This window comes from Megascapheus bottae, chromosome 9 (genome assembly GCF_031878675.1).
Source record: "Megascapheus bottae isolate mThoBot1 chromosome 9, mThoBot2.hap1, whole genome shotgun sequence".
NCBI classification, from domain to species: Eukaryota; Metazoa; Chordata; class Mammalia; order Rodentia; family Geomyidae; genus Megascapheus; species Megascapheus bottae.
This window is the reverse complement of record NC_143517.1, coordinates 6,180,757-6,202,120: the sequence shown is the minus strand read 5'-3', so window position 1 is coordinate 6,202,120 and position 21,364 is coordinate 6,180,757. Positions and strand designations below refer to the sequence as shown.

Genomic DNA, 21,364 nt, shown 5'->3' with positions numbered 1-21,364 from the left:
CAGGTGATAGAGCTCTTATCCTTGAGAAAGTCCAAGGACAGTGCTCAAGCCCAGGACTGGCCAAAAAAAAAAAAGAAAGAAAGAAAAGAAAAGAAAGGGAAGGTAAGGGGTAAAAACAAGATGATTGGGAGAGGTTGAGGGGAAAGGTAGACAAAAACATGAGAAGAGGTATCAATGTGTGAGAAGTAGTGTACCCACTACCTGATAAATATAACTGTAAACCCTCTATATACTACCCCAACAATAAAATAAATTCCTGTTTACTTTATGAACAAGTCAAAATTTTAGTTTGCAGAACAGCAGATGTAAGGAAAGTTTTTCACACTTTCATGTGACATGTGAGAACTGCTTTCTTTTGGTTATCCTTTTAAAAAAAACAAGCATATTGATGACCTTTGCATATATGATTAGTTTTGTGTGTGTATGTGTCTGCCAGTCCTGGGAGTTAAACTGTGGGCCAGGGCACTGTCTATCCTGAGCTTTTGTGCTAAAAACTAGTGCTCTACCACTTAAGTCATAGCTCCACTTCTGGCTTATTTTTTAATGAAGAGTCTCAGGGACTTCCTGCCCAGGCTGGCTTCAAACTGCAGTCCTCAGATCTCAGCCTCCTGCATAAGCCTCTGGCTTTCAGTAAACTTTTTTGCTTTTGAATATGCTTTTTTATAATTATATGTATCTGTGAAAATAATTGATCATTGTTTCAGTGATTTGCCAAATAGGCTTTTTAAATTTGTCTTTGTTTTGTACTGTAGCTGTAATTTTCCAATTCAGAATTCTCTCTTAAAGGTCATGATAGGTTCCAAGTATATATCTTTCTAACATTTTTTTTTTGGTGGGTCATGGGGCTTGAACTCTCTGGGGCTGTGCACTGTCCCTGAGCTCTTCAGCTCAAGGATACCATCCTACCCTTGAGCCAAGCCCCACTTTCCATTTCCTAGAGGTTAGTTGGAGATAAGAGTCTCAGGTCCTTTTGTGCCCTGGCTGGCTGGCTTTAAACCGTGATCCTCAGATCTCAGCCTCCTGAGTAGCTAGGATTACAGGCATGAGCCACCGCACCCAGCTTCTAACAGAATTTTTAAGCACTTTAGGAAATCAGCTGGGTGTCATTGGTTTACATTTGTAATCCTAGTAACTCAGGGAGCTGAAAACTGAGGATTGTGGTTTGAAGCCAGTTCAGATGAGAGAGTCATGAGACTCTTTATCTCCAGTTAACCGCCAGAAAGCCAAAAGTGAGCTGTGGCTCACGTACAAGAACAGTAACCTTGATTTAAAAAAACAAAAACAACAAAAAAAACCTCAGGCACTGAGTTTAAGCCCCAGTATATTATTATTATTAGTAGTAGTAGTAGTAGTAGTAATAATAATATCATCATTCTTTATACAGGTTATAGAAACTGAATTATTCATTAAGGAAAATTTAGCAAAGTAAAGCTGAAATATTTACAAAATCAGATTATGGAGAGCTAAGATTAACAACTAGAAAAATCACAGATAAACAGTTTGCTTATTTTTTAGCAGTATTGGTTGTTTTTTTGATTGGGGTTTGGTTTTGTTTCTTTTTTTTTTTTTTTTTTTTTTTTTTTTGCTGGTCCTAGGGATTGAACTCAGGACCTGTGTGTTGTCCCTGAGTCTCTTTTTGCTCAAGGCTAGTACTGTACTGCTCTACCACTTGAGCCACAGCACCACTTCCAGCTTATTCTGAGTGGTTCTTTGGAGGTAAGAGTCTCACAGATTTTTCTGCCTAGGCTGGTTTTGAACCAAAATCCCCAGATCTCAGCCTCCTTAGTTGCTAGGATTATAGGCGTGATCCACTGGCACCTGTCTAATATTGAGTTTTAATTCAGGGCCTCATGTTTAAATAGGATTGTTGCTTTTTTGACAGGACTGCCTAGATGGCAATCCTATTTGGGTTTTCCATACAGCTGGAATGGCAGGCGTGTAGCACCATGCCCAATTTTTTATTGGCTGAGATAGAGTCTCATAAACTTTTTGCCTAAGATGGTCTCAAACTGAGATCCTCCTTTAGTAGCTAAAAGTGAGAGTGTGAGTCAAGGCACTCAGCTTCAGATTTGTTTCTTTTCTTTTTTTGGCCGGTTATGGGGCTTGGCTTGGGCGCTCTTCTTGAACTCTTCAACTCAAGGCTACCACCTTACCATTTGAGCCACAGTGCCACTTCTGGTTTTCTGGTGGTTAACTGGAGATTAGAGTCTCATGGATTTTAGAGCCCAGGCTGGCTTTGAACCTCAATCCTCAGATCTCAGCCTCCTGAATAGCTAGGATTACAGGTGTGAGCTACTGAGCCTGGCCAGATTTGTTACTTTTAATAAAATTTAGTCTAGGAGTGAAATGATTTTCTTACAACCAGAAAACACTTAAAAAAAAAAAAAACTTCCAAATGCCTCATGCAAATAGCATAGAACTAAATGTAGCTGGGAACTTGTAATCTTAGCTGCTCAGAAGACTGAGATCTAAAAGGTCATAGTACAAACCCAGCAAGGACAAAATAGTCCACAAGATTCCGTCTCTGAAATAATCAGCAAAAAAAAAATAAGTAAATAAAAGTGATAGGGCTTCAGTTGAACAAGGAAGTCTGTGAGAATAAGCCAGAGGCCAGCCTTGAACTCATCTTCTTGCTTGTTTTCTAATTGTTGGGATTGTCAAAGAACCCTACCATGCCTAATCTTTAAGAATAATTTAACTTTAGTAAGCCTCCATTTTATTCAGGAATATGTACAGTTTAGAGGAGTAATTTTTCTGACTTTAGTAATTTTCTTTAGTGAAGAGCTTCAGAAACCTATAGTCATATATATTTATAAAAATCATATTACTTGTTTTATTCTTATTTAGTTATCTTTGTAATATATGTTTTTAGACAGGGTCCCAAATATTTATAGCATAGTGCATTTCTCCTCCAGATCACTTTTTTTCTTATAAAATGAAGTTACTCATTAAACAGTATTTCACCTTCCTCCCTCAGCCTGTATAACCACCATTCTGTTTTCTGTCTCTGAAATTGACTTCTGTTACCTTGTAAAATTATAGTTTGTAATTCAGTATTGTATGTTTTTCACTCATATTTTTCCTAGAGGATTTTCCTACTTGTCTGAGTTAAATTCAGTATGACAAACAAGGAGACATTTAGGGAACTGAAAGTTGTAAATAAATAGTTTTTAGTATGTGTGTCTATCAGTGCTGGGTCTTCAAGTCAGAGCCTATATGCCATCCCTTAATTTTTTCTACTCTAGGGTGGTGTTCTGCCAGGCACTGGTGGCTCATGCCTGTAATACTAGCTATTCAGGAAGCTGAGATCCTGATTATCCTGGTTCAAAGCCAGCCTGGGCAGGAAAGTCCAGCAGACTCATCTCCAATTAACCACCAGCCAACCAGAAGTAGTGCTGTGGCTCAAAGTGGTAGAATGCTAGCCTTGTGCAAAAGAACTCAAGGACAGGACTCCATCCCTGAGTTTAAGCCCTAAGACCAAAAACAACAAAGGAAAGAATGATGTTCTGCCATCGGAGCCACAGCTCCACTTCTGGCTTTTGTTGGTTAATTGAAGATTAGAATCTCATGGACCCTTAGAACTCACTTACCTAAGTAGCTCGGATTACAGGCATGAGCCACAAGCAAGCACCTGGATTTTTTTTTTTTTTAGATTATTTAGTATTTCTGAGCTTGTTTTAGAATTTTATATATTTTATTGTGGTAACATTGTGATTATTGTATACCTTTATGTTGATAAGGTTTTTATGGTGCTTTATAAAGTAATATTTCACTTGATTTTGCTGCAGGTGCAAACTCGTAGTGCAGATGAACCAATGACAACATTTGTTGTCTGTAACGAATGTGGAAATCGATGGAAGGTATAGTATCCTCATGGAGTCATATTGTATTTATTTAGAACAGAATGATTTCCTTTAGTCTTTTGTATCTCTGTACATATAAATTACACATATATGCTCATAACACCCAGTGCTGTTTAGTGACTACTTAACTACTTGTATGGAATATATTAATTTATAACCTTGTTTTCTCCATGTATGAATTAGACAAATGGGCTCACAATGTCTTGCACTGTCAAGTGACTGAATAACATAGATAGATAGATAGATAGATAGATAGATAGATAGATAGATAGATAATCCTACTGGAAATAGCTTGATTTTAGCAACTTGTATATATATTTTGATGGTACTGGGGTTTGAATACTTGGTGTTCTACCATTTGAACCAGGCCTTTTTGTTTTTGCTTTACTTTTCTAATATTTTCCTTTCTTTTTTCTTGAACTCTAGGCCTGGGTACTGTCCCTGAGCTCTTCAGCTCAAGGCTAGTGCTCTACCACTTGAGCCACAACATTCTTTAGGTTTTCTGGTGGATAATTGAAGAGTCTTGTGGATTTGAGGGTTGCCAGGACTGGCTTAGAACCACAATCCTCAGTTCTCAGCCTCCTGAGTAGCTAGGATTCCAGGCATGAGCCACCAGCACCAGCCTAATAGTTATTTTGTATTTAATTATTTTTCTTGCCCAAGTTAATGATGCTTCTGTTTCTGCCTTCCAGGTAGCTTAATACATACCACCATTCCCAGGTGATGAGAATTTTTCTGATTTTTTTTTTTTTGCTTGGACTGGCTGGGAGCTGCAGTCTTCTTAATCTCCATTTTCACAGTAGCTGGAATTGTGGTGTTGAGCCATTCTACCCAGTTAGCGAGCATCTTAAATGTACAGTTACCTAGCTACTCAGGAGGCTGAGATCTGAGGATCAAGGTTCAAGGCCAGCCCAGCACTAAAGACCAAGAGACTCATATCTCCAATTAATGACTAGAAAATGGGAAGTGGGCTGTGGCTCGGGTAGGGTGGTAGCCTTGAGCTGTAGAGCTCAGGGATAGCGCCCAGGCCCAGAGTTCAAGCCCCATGACCCTCCCCCCCCCCAAGAAAGTACAGTTACCATACCAATCTTAATTCCAAAAATGCCTTTTTAAAAAAATGGATAAAACCAGGTGCTGGTAGCTCACACCTGTAATCCTAGCCACTCAAGAGGCTGAGATCTGAAGACCACAGTTCAAAGACAGCCTGGGCACAAAAGTCCATCAGACTTCTATCTCTGTTTAACCACCAGAAAACTGGAAATGGCGCTGTGGCTCAACATGGTAGAGTACTAGCTTTGAGCTGAAGAGCTCAGGGACAGCACCCAGGCCCAGGCAGACAAAAAGGAAGAAAAAAAAAAAAAGCCAGATGCTAGTGGCTGACGCCTGTAATCCTAAATATTTGGAAGGCTAAGATTGAGAGGGTTGCAGTTTGATGACAACACGGGTAGATAAGTTTACAAGACCCCTTGTCAGTGGAGAATTGGTACAGTGGAATACACCAGTTTATCCTAGTTACAGAATGATAGGTGGATTACACCTCAGGTATCCATTTAGGAAGGAAGCAAGACACTGTCTCAAAAATATCAAGGTTAAAAAGGGGCTGAAGCTATGGCTTGTAGATCCATGTCTACCAAACAAGCACAGGCCTTGAATACAGTTCCCAATATTGCAAAACAGAGAACAAAAGGATAAATGATAAATAAATGGGAGGGCATGCCCTATTGTTTATATTTAAAAGTCTCACAAAATATTTTTTTTTCCCCACAGTTCTGTTGAGTTGGATGGATTGGCAAAATATCTGGACCGTTAAGAAAGTGGATTTTTGTAATTAGCTTTAAAACTAAGCCAAGTAATTAGTTTTCCTGCAAGTTGGATTTTTAAAGCAACATACTTCTACGTCCCTTGGGTTAGCCTTTGTTTGTGACCTAACTTCCCTTTGCCTTCTGTAGTTTCAGATAAGTAGGGAGGCCACAGTATATTGGTATATTGGTTTCAACCTTTTTTTCATTTTTGTAAGTAGATTGATAATTAAACTTTTATCAACTAAACTTTTGGCAATTTTAATTATTTTCTTCTTAAAGGAAATGTTAACTTTTTTACAGTCTGAAACATGCACACATGTACAATAGAAATTCTGTTATTCTCTGTTAATACATATTTAGAAAGTACTTTGCTTTTCATAACTGGTATATACCTATGAGGAGAAATATGGTATGTATTCAAATAATACTTGACCAGCTTATTAAAATGTACATATTTGAGCTAGTATAGATTTTGAACTTTATTATGTTCACAATCCTTGAATATTATTTTGCATCTGTAACCATGATCATTTCCTACATTTCTCATACATGTATATTAATTGCTCTTAATAGATTTTATTCTTGGAATGTGACCTGGTTGAAATCAGTTTTTTTATTGTTTATTTACCTGTATGGCTTTGTAGTATATTTAGTTTTGTAGAAGATTATTGTTTGGTAAGCTTTCTCATTAATTTCCTCATTGGCAAAAAACAAAAGCTTCTGATGAATTTTTTCTCCTCATAGGAAGAATACTGGGAAGGAACTGTTAGCATTTTAGTTTAATGTAGCTGTTGTAAACAGTTCTTGACTTGATTTTGACTTGGAAGTCTATTCTGACCAAGAATTAAGCATAAGGACCATATAAGTCATTAAAGTTGTAGTCTCCCAGTGGAGACTGATAGAGGGTGTTTTTAACCTGAGTCTTACATGCTGACTTTCCTGGCATATGATGAATGAGATTGTTGAATGAACTGAAAACATGGGCTATATATATAGAAAGTAGTTTTACAGTATAGATCTTCTGGTAAGGTTTTGCTTTTAAGTTTGTATCATTCTGCTAGGAATAAGCAATGGTGTTTTTTATATTCTTCCTTGGTATAATTGTTCTCTTATAGGCCATTATTACAAAGTCTCCCATTTATCATGCTGAGACTTCCTCTTCTTAAACTGTGGAGAGACCCTTGAACCCACTTTGTACTTTCCTTCTGTTTCTACTGCAAATCATTTGAACAGATACAGAAAGCAACATTAAAAGTGTCCAATTTGTGGATTGGTCCATACCTACACACCTGTACTTTCTTAGTTTTGCTTTATCAGTTTAAAGTAAGTTTTTAAAAGAATGAGTATTATAATAAAATTAAAATAATCCCGTTTTTAAATTAAGCAATCCATTTAAAATTTGTAATTCAATAAAGCTTTTTGTTGTTGTTACGCATGTATCACAGTTTTGTTATTTTCTTAAGACATTGAATCTTGTTTGTTCATCTGTGTAAAATGTCCCGTTACTCTTCCTACTATACTTTTATTAAAAAGTACAGTTTTAAGGGAAGTACATTCTTTTTCTTCCCCCCCCCCCCTTTTTTGTGGGTCATGGGGCTTGAACTCTGGGCCTGAGCACTGTCCCTGATCTCTCCTGCTCAAGACTACCCCTTGAGCCACAGCCCCACTTCCCCTTTTCTAGTGATTAATTGGAGATATGAGTCTCTTGGTCTTTAGTGCCCGGGCTGGATATGAACCTTGATCTTCAGATCTCAGCCTCCTGAGTAACTAGGATTACAGGTGTGAGCCACCACACCCTGCATGCACGAAGACCTGGGTTCTATTCCTTGGTATTACATGCATAGGAAAAAAGCCAGAAGTGGTGCTGAGGCTCAAATGGTAGAGCTCTAGCCTTGAGAAAGTCCCAAGGTCAGGGCTTAGGCCTGAGCTCAAGCCCAGGATTGCCCCCCCCCCCCAAAAAAAAGAATAAATTAGACCAGTATAGTTCAAAAACCATGAAGTATTGTCTTGGAGAAGCAGAAAATAACTTTGATCGAGGCACCAATTGCTGAGTAGGCTGGGACATAAATGTTTTGAATTTCACTGACCTTTTTTGTTACATCTACCTTTTTGTCTCTTAATTTTATTTGGTTGAGTTTTTCTTTGGTTTACATTTGCTAAGATCTTATCAAATGTGGTTATAAAGAGCCAATTTTTTGTTGATCCTTTCTATGGTTCTTCTAGTCATTAGTTCATTTATTTTCAGTCTCAATTTCATTCCATGTATTGGTTTTGGGTTTGGCTTGTTCTTGCCTTTCTAGGCTCTTGAGGTACATCATTTCAGTATTCATTTGAGTTTTCTCTATTTAGTTTATATAGGATTTCATAGTTATTAACTGCCCTCTTAGTGTACTGCCTTTACTGTGGTATATTGTGTGTTAGCTTTCATTAGAGTCTCTTTTCTCATCTTATATTTTCAGTGACCCACTGATGATTCAGTAATGTGTTGTACAATCTCTCTCAGTTTGATTATTTTCTGTGGTTTCTTTTACTGTTAACTTCTAATTTTACTACATTATGATCTGACAGGATACAGGGGATTATTTCAGTTTTCTTCCATTTTCTGAGATTTGCTGTATTATCTGGAATATGGTCTATTTTGGTGTATGGTCCATGTGCTGAAAAGGATGTGCATTGTGCAGCGCTACTGGATAAAAAATTGTGTACATGTCTGTTAGGACCAGCCATTCCATGTTCTCAATTATATCCCAAGTTTCATAGTTGAGTTTTTGCCTTGATGATTTATCCTTGGTGTGAGTGGGGTAAACTATCATTGTGTTTGGATCAGTGTGTTAAGTCCGGTTAGTTTCTGTTTGACTATAGTTGGGGGATCCAGCATTTGGTGCATAACTCTTAATAATTTTTATTTGTTCTTGATGGAGAGTTCCCTTTATTAATATGAAGTGATCTTTTCTCACTCATTTTTATTTGAAATCTACTTTATCAGATATTAGTATTGGTACTCTGTGTATGAGGTCCATTTACTTGGAAGATTTTGTTCTATACTTTCATCCTAAGGGTATGTTTGTTTTGTCAGATATATCTCATGTAGATAGCAAATGTTTGTGTCTTTCCTTTTGATCCAACTTGCCCATTGATGTCTTTTGATTGGAAAGTAAAGTAAGATATAGCTAAAGCTTTACATATGGTAGAACACAACTAATAGCTTTATGTACACATCCAGTCTTAGTATATGTATTGTGGTAGTGTTTTTGTATAGTAACGTAGGGATTAGAACTAAGCTATTTGGGTTGGAGGGAGGGAGGAGAGTAAAATCATGGAATAAGGAAGACAGTGAAACAGGACAATATTCTCAGTGTAAGTATACAGTTGTGAGGAGTGGTGATATAAGGGGTTAAGTATAATTGGAAAAGATGAGGGTTCTAGCATAAAGGAAAGATGAAGTAGAGTATGTTACCAGAAAGAGCTATGGGAAAATAATGAAAGAAAAAATAGAAAAGGAGAGGGAGGGCCAGGAGTCTGGCCTAGTGGTTAAATTGCTTGCCTATTGCACGAAGACCCGGGTTCGATTCCTTGGTACCACATACATACAAAAAAGCCAGAAGTGGTACTGAGGCACAAGTGGTAGAGCTCTAGCCTTGAGAAAGTCCAAGGACAGTGCTCAGGCCCTGAGCCCAAGCCCAGGACTGCCAAAAAAAAAAAAAAAAAGGAGAGGGACAGAAAGCAAGCACCAGTTACGTATCAATTCAAACTAAAAGGATGTAACCTTCAAGTCCATGACAAACTGAAAACCATTCTATAGACCAATCCAATCATTGACACACACGCATACATAAGCACACATGCTCACCAAAAATAAAACCACACCACACAGCATTCTTTGTATAGTTTATACTTGGTTGTCCACTAAATTCTCTCTTGAAGATGATCTATACTCCTAGTCTCAGCTCCACTCAGTGATCTGGCTTGCATTGCAGTCCCTCCAGTGAGGGAAACACTTTGTCTCTCTTGAGATTGCCTTTAGGACGTGCTTGTGTGTCCTGGAAGCCATCTGGGATAAACTAAAGCAAGGAAATACTCCAGAGTTGCTGTTCAGAAGAAAGTGCTGCGTCTGTTTGGTTTTTCCAGTTGTACTTCTCTGCCAACCCTGCTGCTTGGGGTTTTGTATGTGGTCCTCTGTCACTAGCTAGAAGTCCCTTCTAAATTTGCCACCTGGGATCATTGGTTATTGTGGGCAGGAGTCATAGGAGGTGAGTTATAATTACCCTGGGCCACTATCCCACTTGTACTGCTTCCCTCATGGGCAGTGGTGCCTGGGAGGTGGATTATAATCATGCCTGGCAGTGGAGGACACCGGGACCTGTTGGGGCCATGAGTTCTATGACTAGGCATGGGGTACACTAGAGGAATATTCAGCACCTTTCTTGCTCATGTGGACCTTGGGAGCTAGTTACTCATTACAGGTTGTAGCATGATTCCTTTCCTGCGTTCCATACATGCAGCAGCTTGTGTGGTCAGTGAGGAGTTCCTTCGTTGAGTGCTTCTCTGGTGCCCTGAAAATGGCTACCACTATTTGTGCTGTTGGGTTGGTTCTTTTTTCTAAATCTTCAAAACCTCAGTCTTGCAGTTTTCATTTTGTTCTGAAGGTAGGATCTCACTAGGAGATTAAAGAAAAAATGCAGAGGAGAAGCCCAGGATCCATTCCGTAGCTGCTTAGCAGTAGTATAACCTTGCAGGTACCTTATTATTTTTAAATTTAGCCTCTTACACTAAACACATGCACAATGTAACATGCTTGCTTTTTTTTTTTTTTTTTTTGATGGGTCATGGGGCTTGAACTCTGGTCTAGGTGCTGTCCCTGAGCTCTTCAGCTCAAGGCTACCACCCTACCCTTGAGCTACAACCCAACTTCCTTTGCTAGTGATTAATTGGAGATAAGAGTCTCTCGGCTTTGTATTGCCTAAGATATACAGAGATCCTCATATCTCAGTCTCCTAAGTAGCTAGGATTACAGGCATGAGCCACCATGCCCAGCTTTTTTTTTTTTCTTTAAACTATTGCTATTCACATATTTCACAGGTGAAAGGTATCTTTTTCTTTCTTTTTAAAACTATTCCTTGGGCCTGGAGTTTGGCCTAGTGGTGAGAGTGCTTGCCTAGCATGCACTAAGACTCAAGTTCGATTCCTTGGTACCATATACGTAAGGGGAAAAAAAGCCAGAAGTGGTGCTGTGGCTCACGTGATAGAGCTCTAGCCTTGAGAAAGCCCAAGGACAGTGCTCAGGCCCTGAGTTCAAGTCCCAGGACTGACAAAACAAAAACTATTCTTTCCCTGTAGTTGGGATTGAATTTAGCACCCTATGCTATGCTTGCTAGGGAGGCTTGTAGCCACTTGACCTTCACTCCAGGCCACTTTTAATGTTTTTTGCCAGGCTTAGGGCTTGAACTTAGGGCCTAGGATCTAACCCTAAGTATTCTTTTTTTTTGCTCAAGGCTAGTACTGTACCACTTGAGTCCCAGCTCTGCTATTGGTATTTTGGTAGTTTAGTGGAGATAAGAGTGGCCAGCCCAGGTTGGCTTGAAACCAAGCCTCAGATCTTAGCCTACCAAATAGCTAGGATTGCAGGCATGAGCCACTGACAGCGTTTGTTTGGCTTATTTTTTTGGATATGGCCTCACAATTTTCCCAGGTCAAATTCTATGTGGCTGGTGTTTCCAGATAGAGACACCATGACTTGCTTGTTTGTTGAAATAGATCTTGCTGCCATTTAGCCATGGTCAACTGGAACTCTGCTTCCTGTATAGATCTTAGCACTGTGCTTGGATATTTAGCCTGTATGTAAACAGCACAAATTTAAAAGGGCAAATCTATAAAGTTCTAAATGTAATAAATTCAAAGCTATGAAAATTGTACTATTCAGCCACTGCAGCATTTTTCTGGGAAATGACTATGCTATAACTTTTAAAATAGATTCATCAGATATTTGCATACCAAAGAAATGGTGTGATTTAACTCACCTTTCAAAAAGCAGTCTTTTTGAGCCAACATTGACCCAGATGTATTGTGACTCAATTAAATTGTGTATTGTAATGTTTAATTCTAAAGTAGTGATTGTGTTGAGGTGCCACTTTCCAATTTTCCTTAATGAATATGAAAGAGAACCATTATAGCTCTGCCATGTGGCCATGACAATTCTGCAGTGTTTCCTGAATGTGTAGTCATTCCACCATCTTACTCCATGAGTGTTCCACTGTATATTCAGCCAGGAATATGTTCTCCAGGAGAGACTAACCAGAAGCTTGGGTACATCTAATACTAGGGCGGTAGTCTTGAGCTGAAGAGCTCAGGGACAACGCCAGAGTTCAAGTCCCACAACCACCCCCCAAAAAAAGAAAAAGGTTGTAGTGGCTCATGCCTGTAATCCTAGCTACTCAGGAAGCTAATATCTGAGAATCAAGGTTCAAAGCCAGCCCAGAAAGAACCTGAGACTCCAATTAATCACTAGAAAATGGGAAGTGAGGCTGTGGCTCAAGAGTAGGGCGGTAGGCTTAAGCTGAAGAGCTCAGGCTCAGAGTTTTAAGCCCCATGATTCCCCCCTCCCCTCCAAAAAAAAAGATCAACAAATTGTGTAGATTAATTAAGACCTCAAAGGTAGAAGTCTTGGAAACAAATTCAGAAGTGCCTTCATTAGGTGTCAGTCACTTCACCATGTGGTGGTGTGCAGTAGCTTTTTTGGAGTAGACTATCTTTTTTAAATTGTTTTTTAGGATTCATGAACAGGAAAGAGATTTAATATGAAAATCCAGAGATGTGTACAGTGTATTTGACCAAGTGACCTTTTTTGTAATATTTCCTTCCTCTCTTTTAAAAACAATACCTGTGTGCTTCATTTTGTGCTCTTTAAGACCAGCTGTGAAAAAAAAAGGAAATCTAGTAAAACTTTTATTAATACTTTTTCTTTTTTGTTATAGTTTTGTGTTTTTTTACCTCAGTGTTCAAACAGTGACCCTTTCATTTGTAAACAATAAACTTTACTATGACTGGTTTCTAGTTCAATGGACTCATTACTTTCAGATAATGTATTAAAGTATAATTAGAAGGTTAAGAATACAACAGAATATTCTATAATAAATGTAACTACCAAGTTTATAAAATTATTCTATTACTCATACAATTTTTATAATTCATACAATTCTTTGTAAATATGTTCTATATAACCCTTAACTGTAGCCCTTCTATTCCAACTCTGAATCTCTTATGTCTTGTATTTTAATCACGTCAGCATTTTTCCTACATGGCTTTTCATTAGCTTCTCCATTTTTCATAAAGCCTCAGAGGAAACCTCTGGCTGATTGCCTCAAAGAGCATGAGATGCCAAAGAATATAGCCTCAGTCAGTGCCTGGCCTGGGATCCATAGCAACCTTGCTAGATAAGAGGGCTGGAATGGGAAGTTCTCCATTGAAAGTTATTACTACCACTCCAGGCACGAAAACAACTCATACCTTACTAACATAGGACTGCCCTGCCAGACTAAGCCCTCACCTGGCTAGAGACCCCATCTGTACGAAGGCCATGAACAAACTGGTATACTTGTTCTTGGCCAGAGTGACTGTATTGGAGGTTAATCTGCCATTTCAGAGAGGCAGTTTTGTGACTATTGCTCTTCTTGAACCGGATGAATAAAGTCTCGGTCCTTGCCAACATGGCACAGGGTCTGAATATGTGTTTTACAGAAGATCTTGCTGTGGGGATAAAAGACAAGGAAAGAATAGTAGGAACAAGGTGCCAGGGACAGGAGTGGAAATAACGGGCGATGAGGTCTGGGGCAGGGCAGACCCCTAGCCCCACTTTTCCAGGCTTAGGCTCTGTTTTTGTAGATGTCCATCTGGTGTCCATCTGGTCACCCTTTGCAGCCAATAGAAGGGGATGCAGCAGCTGCCCAGGCCCTCCGCCTCCTGCCTTTTCTGGAGGTCATGCAGCACTGGCTTAATTTACTGTGCACTAGGAGTACCCACATCCCTCCTTGTGCAGGCACCTCATCATTGTGCAAGTTCAAAGGCGTCTTCATGGGCAGCTTTAGTTTCCTGGGGACGCCAGGGACCTCAGCAGTTGGGGTTTGTGAGGCTGCCTGGAACCGCTAGTTTGCTAGCTAGCTCCTGCAGCTCCATCTTTAGCTCCATCCTTTGTGTTCTGGCCCAGCCAGTTTATGTTCTTCCTCTTGTTCCCATGTACTTTCCATAAAGGCCCATGTCCCCACCACTGTCCACCTCTCCACGGACCTGCATGAAGAGTAATTTGAGTCTTCAACTCACTCTTTCGAAACCATCTTCACCTAAAAATCCTCTGGGAAGTGGCTCTGTAACTTCTCATTGTGCTTGTGGTCTGTATTCTTTAGCATATGCAATCACCCCTGCTCCTAAAGGCTAGCTGTTCTGCCTGCTATGGTTTGAGTTTACCAACTGAGCCAGGCATTGTGTACCTTCTGCTGTCTGAGCTGCTGTCTCAGCCAGGCCTTCTCTGCCCCAACTGAGGCTTGAGCTTCAGGACAAAGGCCAGCATGTCTTCTTGATGCTCTGTATCCTCTGAGATTGTGAGGTTGAGCCTGGTGCCTCATGATTCATTCCCTTGTCTATTTCATCTCCTTGACCAGAGAGGGTCAGGGGCTAGGCTGGGCCACCAGCTACTGGTTCTGCTGCTTTGTGACTATCAGGTGCTATCATTTGCTACTGCTTACAGGTAAGTTCTGTCTCCACCCGATCTGTAGCTGTAGCACCTCCTGCTGTAGTTGGCTTTTCATGTACTGCTCTGACTGCAAGGTGCTGGTCAGCTCCATGTTGTTATTGGTGAGCCTGACAAAATCATCCTGCAGCTCAACCAGCTGGTTCCTGAGGCTGATTCTCTCCCAGAGCAACTCTGATGGTGTGATTGTTTTTCAGGGTCTTCAATATGCAGTCCAGGCAAGCCTGTTCTTTCCATAGCTTAGAGGTCCACTCCCATGCCAGTAGCCATTCCCCCTGCTGTAGCTTTATGTGTCTTCCAGCTGGGCTTGTAGCAGGACACCTAGGTTCTCTAGTTCCCTCTTCGGCTACCGGATCTCTGCTGGCAGCTTCTCTTCTGCCTCTAATGGCTCCACGGGGGCCTATGGTGGAGGCTCCTCCTTCAATTTAATTTTGTCAAGGGTATCTCTAGTTCCAACACTTGGTTCAAAGCATGCATCCTGCTGGCGCTGGTGGCTCACACCTGTAATCCTACTCAGGAGGCTGAGATCTGAGTATCTTCGTTCAAAGCCAGCCCAGGCACAAAAGTCCATGAGACTCTTATCTCCAATTAGCCACCAGAAAACCAGAAGTGGTGTTGTGGCTCTAGTGGTACAGTGCTAGCCTTGAGCTGAAGAGCTCAGGGACAGTGCCCAGGCCTTGAGTTCAAGCCCCACAGCTGACCAAAAAAAAAAAATGCTTCCTATTCCCCTTCAATAAGTGAATTCTTCTCCTCTAGTATTTGCTCCATTTTCTGCATAGATGTTGTGTTCTGCATCTTCATATTTGCAGCATAGTTGTTGCTCTCAGTGTCCCTACTTGAGTCTCCAAGCTGTGCCTTCACTTTAGTGGCCTATTGTAAGTGGTAACTGACTTGGGGTTCAGAGAGGCTGGAGAAGTGCAACTGTAGTATGTCAAACATCTCTAGGATCTCCTGTAGTTCTTACATTCCTCATTGCATTGTTATTTATCCAAGCAGTGGTAGAGTGCTTGCCTAGCATGCACAAAGTCAGTAACCTGGTACCACATAACATAGAAAAAGCTGGAAATGGCGCTGTGGCTCAAGTGGAAGAGCACTAGCCTTGAAGAAAGCCCAAGGACAGTGGCCAGGCCCTGAATTCAAGCCTGAGGACTGGCAAAAAAAAAAAAAAAAAAAAGCACATTAAGTTTTCAAATAAAATAGGCATATATGGTAAATAATACATAATATATTAAGTATACACAAGTATTTTATTACACAAGTATATATAGACATGTATGGATGTGTGTGCAAAATAATAAATTTTTTATCTTTTCATGAAAACTTTTTTGTGTGTATCAGTCCTAGGACTTGAACTCAGGGCCTGAGGCGCTGTCCCTGAACAGCAACTCCTTTTGCAGTAGCCTCAAAGAAAATAAAGTACCCAGTAATTAACTAAGAATGTAAAGGACCTTTATGATGAAAATTTAAAAACCTGAAAAGGAAATTAAAGCAGAACTGTGGAAGTGGAAAAACCTCCCATGCTCCTGCGTTGGTACTGGCACAAGAACAGGACCAATAAATAGAACTGGAGACCCAGAAATCAACCCACAGACCCATGGCCACCTAATATTTGATAAGGGAGCCAAAAAAAAAAATAGAATGGAAGAAAGACAGCCTCTTCAACCAGTGGTGCTGGCAGAACTGGTTAAGCACCTGCAGAAAACTAAAGTTGGATCCTTCTATGTCACCCCTGCACCAGTATTAACTCCAAATGGATCAAAGACCTTGAAGTAAAAGCAGATACCCTGAAACCTTTACAAAAAGGAATAGGAGAAACACTAGGTCTCCGTGGCACAGGTCAAAACTTTCTGAATAAAAACCCAGGAGCAACAAATCAAAGACAGTTTGGATAGTGGGACTGCATTAAACTGCAGAGCTTCTGTATGGCAAAGGACATAGCAAACTAAATAGCCCACAGAGTGGGAGATCACTAACCATACAACAAAGGCCTCATATCTAAAATATATCAACAGCTAAAAATTGAATCACTCCAAAACTAATCTTCAAAGAAACAACCATCCCATTAAAAGATGGGCCAAAGACTTAAAGAGAGTCTTCTCTGAAGAAGAAATAAGAATGGCCTATAGACACATGAAGAAATGCTCAACATCTCTGGTCATAAAAGAAATGCAAATCAAAACAACTCTAAGATTCCACCTCACTCCAGTTAGAATGGCCAGGATCAAGAAATCTAATAACAGATGCTGATGGGGATGTGGCCAGGAGGGATCACTACTACACTGTTTGTGGGAGTGCAAACTTGTTCAACCACTATGGAAAGCAGTGTGGCAGTGCCTCAAAAGACTAAACATAGAGCTCCCCTATGACCCAGCAATTCCACTACTTGGCATTTACCCAACCATCCAGAAACAAGGACATATAAATCCACTAGCACAACCATGTTCATTGCAGCACTATTTACCATAGGGAAGATATGGAACCAACCTAAATGCCCCTTAGTTGATGATTTGATCACCAAGATGTGGTATTTATACACATGGTGGTATTTATACAATGGAATTCTATGCTGCCATCAGAAAGAACATCGCCCCATTTGTAAGGAAATGGAAAGACTTGGAAAAAAATCATATTAAGTGAAGTAAGCCAGATCCAAAGGGATATAGGCTCAATGGTTTCCCTCATTTGTCATAATTAGTATAAGCCTTAGTCTCCTAGCAAAGGTTTACAATAGGGCAAAACCTAGATACATAAGGCCATATAGGATGAGGCTAAATGAAAGGACCTGCAAGATATAGAAATAAGAGCCATATAAGGTGTGTCTGTTGTTCTTAATGTACTGTTATTTCTCATTTCTTTTGTTGTCCCTTGGTTATCTCATATTGTTACAGTATCTTATCTTGTTATCTGATATATTGTATACATGTTTGTTTATTTGAAATAGGATAGGGAAGGGGTAAAACATGGCGGGGTGGAGGAGGGAAATGGGGACAAAAACATGAGAAGGGTAGCAATGGTTAAGTAATGCACCTTCTATATGGCAAATATAATATAACCCTTCTATTAATTACAATTTTAAAAAAGTCTCATGGTCTTTAGTGTCTGGGCTGGCTTTGAATCAAGATCCTCAAATCTCAGCCTTCTGGGTAGCTAAGGTTATCGGCATGAACCACCACGCCGGCTCTGGGTAATCTTTGCATCTCTTCTCTTTCATATTGCTTTTTAGTTTTCAGTATTCATGTTTTTCACCTCTTTGGTTAAATTTATTCTCGAGTATTTTATTTCTTATGCTCTGGTCAAAAGGGATTATTAATTCCTTTTCCAGGTAACTTGTTAATTGTTTGTTGATCATATATTCTCCAATTTTACTGAATTCCTTTTAACAAGATTTCAAGTCTCCTTTGTGGAGTCTAGGAATTTGTATATACAGCATCTTGTCATCTGCAAACACAAATTTTGACATCTTTCTGATATAGATGTCTTTTGTTTCTTTTCTTTGCCTAATCTTTTTTTGTACCACACAGAATAGAAGGGGCGAGAGTGGATTCCACTTGGTCAGGCTGTCTGATTCCTTTCATTTGCTCTTGATTCAACATGATAGTGTTGAGATTTTTTTGTATCTGCCATCATCAGGGATACTGGCCTGCAATTAAATGATGAAATATTGGTTCAGGGTATTCCTGATACACTAAGAAAAGGCACCCAGAACAGCATGTTGAATATGACTTAGGTAAGAAACGATTCTTAGATCAGGAGGTAAATCTTAAGGAAGGATAGGAGATAAGGAGGTAGAGAATGGCATTGTATGGAACAGATTTGAAGTTCAGGAAGTATGAACCAAGTTCTCATGAACATTTACGAAGGTGTGAATAGTCACCACGCCCAGCTTGTTTGTTGAGGTTGAATTTCACGTTTTGCTTCTGTATATTTATTTAGTCCAGGGTGGCCTTGAACTTGAACATCCATCTTTTAGATGCTCAGATTACAGATGTTTACAGCCACACTGGACCACTTATATATTTCCAAGGATGTAAGAATACATGCTGATCTGTACATACTCGAGAGCTACACTGGCAATAGGGATGCAGTGCTCGTCATAAAGCAGGAGGTAAGATAGTTTAATGAGAAGAAAGGTTTGGAGTTTGAGCTGAGTAATAAGGACAGCATGGGTTGAAGGTCCCGATGAGACAGATGGCCAGACCCTGTAAAGCTGATCGGCTGACCATGGCCACTTGTAAATTCATTTCTAACTCACTTCTGAGTGCTGTCTAGACTTTCTATCTTTCCTGCTCACTTAAGACGTAAGAGTCTCCATGACGGTCTACAAACCATTTTACCTGTAAACTGTGAAGTTATTCCTATGACTAAAAGCAAGGAGATCTAAAGACCAAATATGAGTCTAGCAATCTCTTCCCAATTCATCTTATTCTTCCCAGATTTTCACATATGAAAACAAAACAAAATTTCAACAAAACTCTTGTGCTTTATTATTTAGCATGAAAATGTCCGTATTTCTCTTGACAATAAAGATGGAAATAGGCTTATTTGCAAGTTTTGTTTGTGAACTTGCTGAAGTTGTGAACTTAAAAAAATTTATTGTTTAGGTTGACCAACTCAGATGAATAAAATAATAACTTGTTCTTGTTTTTTCAACAAAAGCATTTTCTAGACACTGCCTTTCTTACCTAACATTGAAGAGGGATCCACTTAAGAGCACAGTGTTGCATTAGCCACGAGTGCACATGCGCACACAGACATCTACGGACATCTACGTGCATACACATTCTACAAGACAGGAAGCGGATTATCACTTTTACAAGTCGAATCATGTCCTTATACAATGTAAATTTGGGTCCCGTCATGGCACTGACAAATGAAGTATTCAGTCCAAGCTTGTTAGAAGAGACGAACTGCTGAATGTTGTTTCTTTGTGATGATCCATTGCTGATCTCATGCAAACCAGCCCCATTCCCTTTTCTCAGGTGAATCTTCTTGCTCAGGGCAGTATGGAGATTTCCAGCATCACCTTTGCCATTGACAACAAGCTAGTAACTGTAATGTAAATATGCTATCTTTCTAAAACAGCCTTTCCCCTCTTTTTCTTCCCACTCAAACTTCTCACTAAAGATGTCTGCAGTTTTTTGCAGCAAAGAGGGGATGCCTATTATTAAAGTAGCCCAAGTATTACTCCAGCTGAAGAGAGTACTACTTCTACATTCCCTGTGCTACATGTAGTCCATGAGTTCTGGTTTTGTTAATCATAAATAAAATTGAGGTCACCTAAGCTTCAGCTGACTTCTCAGCTAAAGACTGCAGCAAATCCTTATAGACAGCAGAGTTCATGAATCGAGGATACGAGTCTCTGTGCATTAGGGTGTAAATCTGGAGCTGTGCATCATCAAATATATGTGGGGATGGCTCCCCCATGTTTCTGTTGATGATTTCTCTTACTCGAGAATCCAGGCTGACCTGTCAATAGAAATAAACAACGAGGGTTATAATTCATACTTTTCTGGTCAATCCATCCCAAATTGTCAGCTAATTTTCTCTTAAAAAAAAAAAATCCCAAAGCAAACAAAGTCCTCCAAAAAAACCCCAAGCTGCCAAAAGAGAAACTAAGGCCCTAATGAGCAGTGATCCTGGAACTTCAGTGGCATCAGGCGTCCCTTGAGGGGTTTTTAGGCAAATTTCTGGGCCCCACCCAAGAGTTCTGCCTCAGCTGGTCTGGGGAGAGGCCAGATCTTTTATTTCTCACAAGTTCTAAGTGGTGCTGAAAAGGATCACACTGCACTGGAAGACTACACAATGTTTCCCTTCTTGAACTGAGTGTGTGATGTCCTTTGAAGGAAAAACTTATTATGCATAGCCTTATCCCTTGCTAATTTCCTAGTAATGCAAATACTAACCTCATAATGCTGCCAGCTTCCGCCCAGCTAGAACTTGGGCAAGGTTTCTGGGAACCAGGCCCATATCACAGGGCCTGAAAGCCAATGATGCCTGGCTTTCAATACCAGCTGTGTCCCTGCAGAGTTCTGGAGCCTTAAGCAAGGTAAACACTGTAGTATTTATATTTTACATGAATTCCTACCAAGAAACTCATAAGTCGCAAGGTACTTTATAGATTCCTGGTGAGGATTTAATGAAAATTTACTTGAAGTGCTTGGGATACATTAAACCTCTGGGAGATGTCAGCTCTTAAGTTCTCTGTTGTTTTGCTCATATCAGACACAACTGTCATAGATGGGTAAATTACTGGGCTCAGACTTTTCTACAAGGACACCAAATAAACAAGAGTCCAGGCCAAAGCTGTTAAATAAATTCCATCACTTTCCCTCAGCTTTTTTTTTTTTTTTTTTTGCCAGTCCTGGGCTTGAGCTCAGGGCCTGAGCACTGTCCTTGGACTTTCTCAAGGCTAGAGCTCTACCACTTGAGCCTCAGCACCACTTCCGGCTGTTTTCTATGTATGTGGTACCAAGGAATCGAACCCCGGTCTTCATGCATGCTAGGCAAGCACCTTAACCACTAGGCCAAACTCCCGGCCTCCCTCAGCTTCTGAGTGAAAAGCTCGCCTGAGTAATTGTTGGACCAGCTGGCCACTGTGGTTCTAATGCCATGAAATGCGTATGCTACTGTCAGAACTGAAGATAGTCAACTAAGCCATCCATTTACATGTAGACTACAATGACCTAGCGAACCCAATCTATTGGAAACATTTCCAGCCACACCACTCAATTGGGCGTTCCTGCTTATCTTTCATTGTCTTCTGACTATGAGTCATTTACAAAGTTCTGAACTCACCTCTTTTTAACTTATTTAGTTTTATTAATTGTACAAGAGTTTCCATCCATGCATATAATGTGTCTATATCAGACTCCTCCCATACTTCATCTTCCTCTTACGACTCAAACTAATTTCAACAAGCTTTATTCTATTTTTACATGTGCACAGAAAGTATTTTGACT

General features: G+C 39.9%; 2 protein-coding genes across 2 annotated transcripts in view; one reads left to right on the top strand and one right to left on the bottom strand.

Moving 5' to 3' along the window:
* Tcea1 (transcription elongation factor A1) overlaps positions 1 to 7,096 on the top strand; it is a 36,477-nt gene extending 29,381 nt beyond the window's left edge. Inside the window, exons 9-10 of the mRNA XM_090338821.1 lie at positions 3,789 to 3,860; positions 5,631 to 7,096. Of these exons, the coding sequence (XP_090194947.1) occupies positions 3,789 to 3,860; positions 5,631 to 5,639 (81 nt within the window). The 3' untranslated portion in view covers positions 5,640 to 7,096. The remainder of the gene's footprint in view (positions 1 to 3,788; positions 3,861 to 5,630) is intronic.
* An 11,743-nt stretch (positions 7,097 to 18,839) lies between these two features.
* The window catches only part of LOC150058729 (regulator of G protein signaling 20-like), a 60,032-nt gene continuing 57,507 nt past the window's right edge, over positions 18,840 to 21,364 (bottom strand). Inside the window, exon 5 of the mRNA XM_090338631.1 lies at positions 18,840 to 19,871. Coding sequence (XP_090194757.1) covers positions 19,683 to 19,871 — 189 coding nt within the window. The 3' untranslated portion in view covers positions 18,840 to 19,682. The remainder of the gene's footprint in view (positions 19,872 to 21,364) is intronic.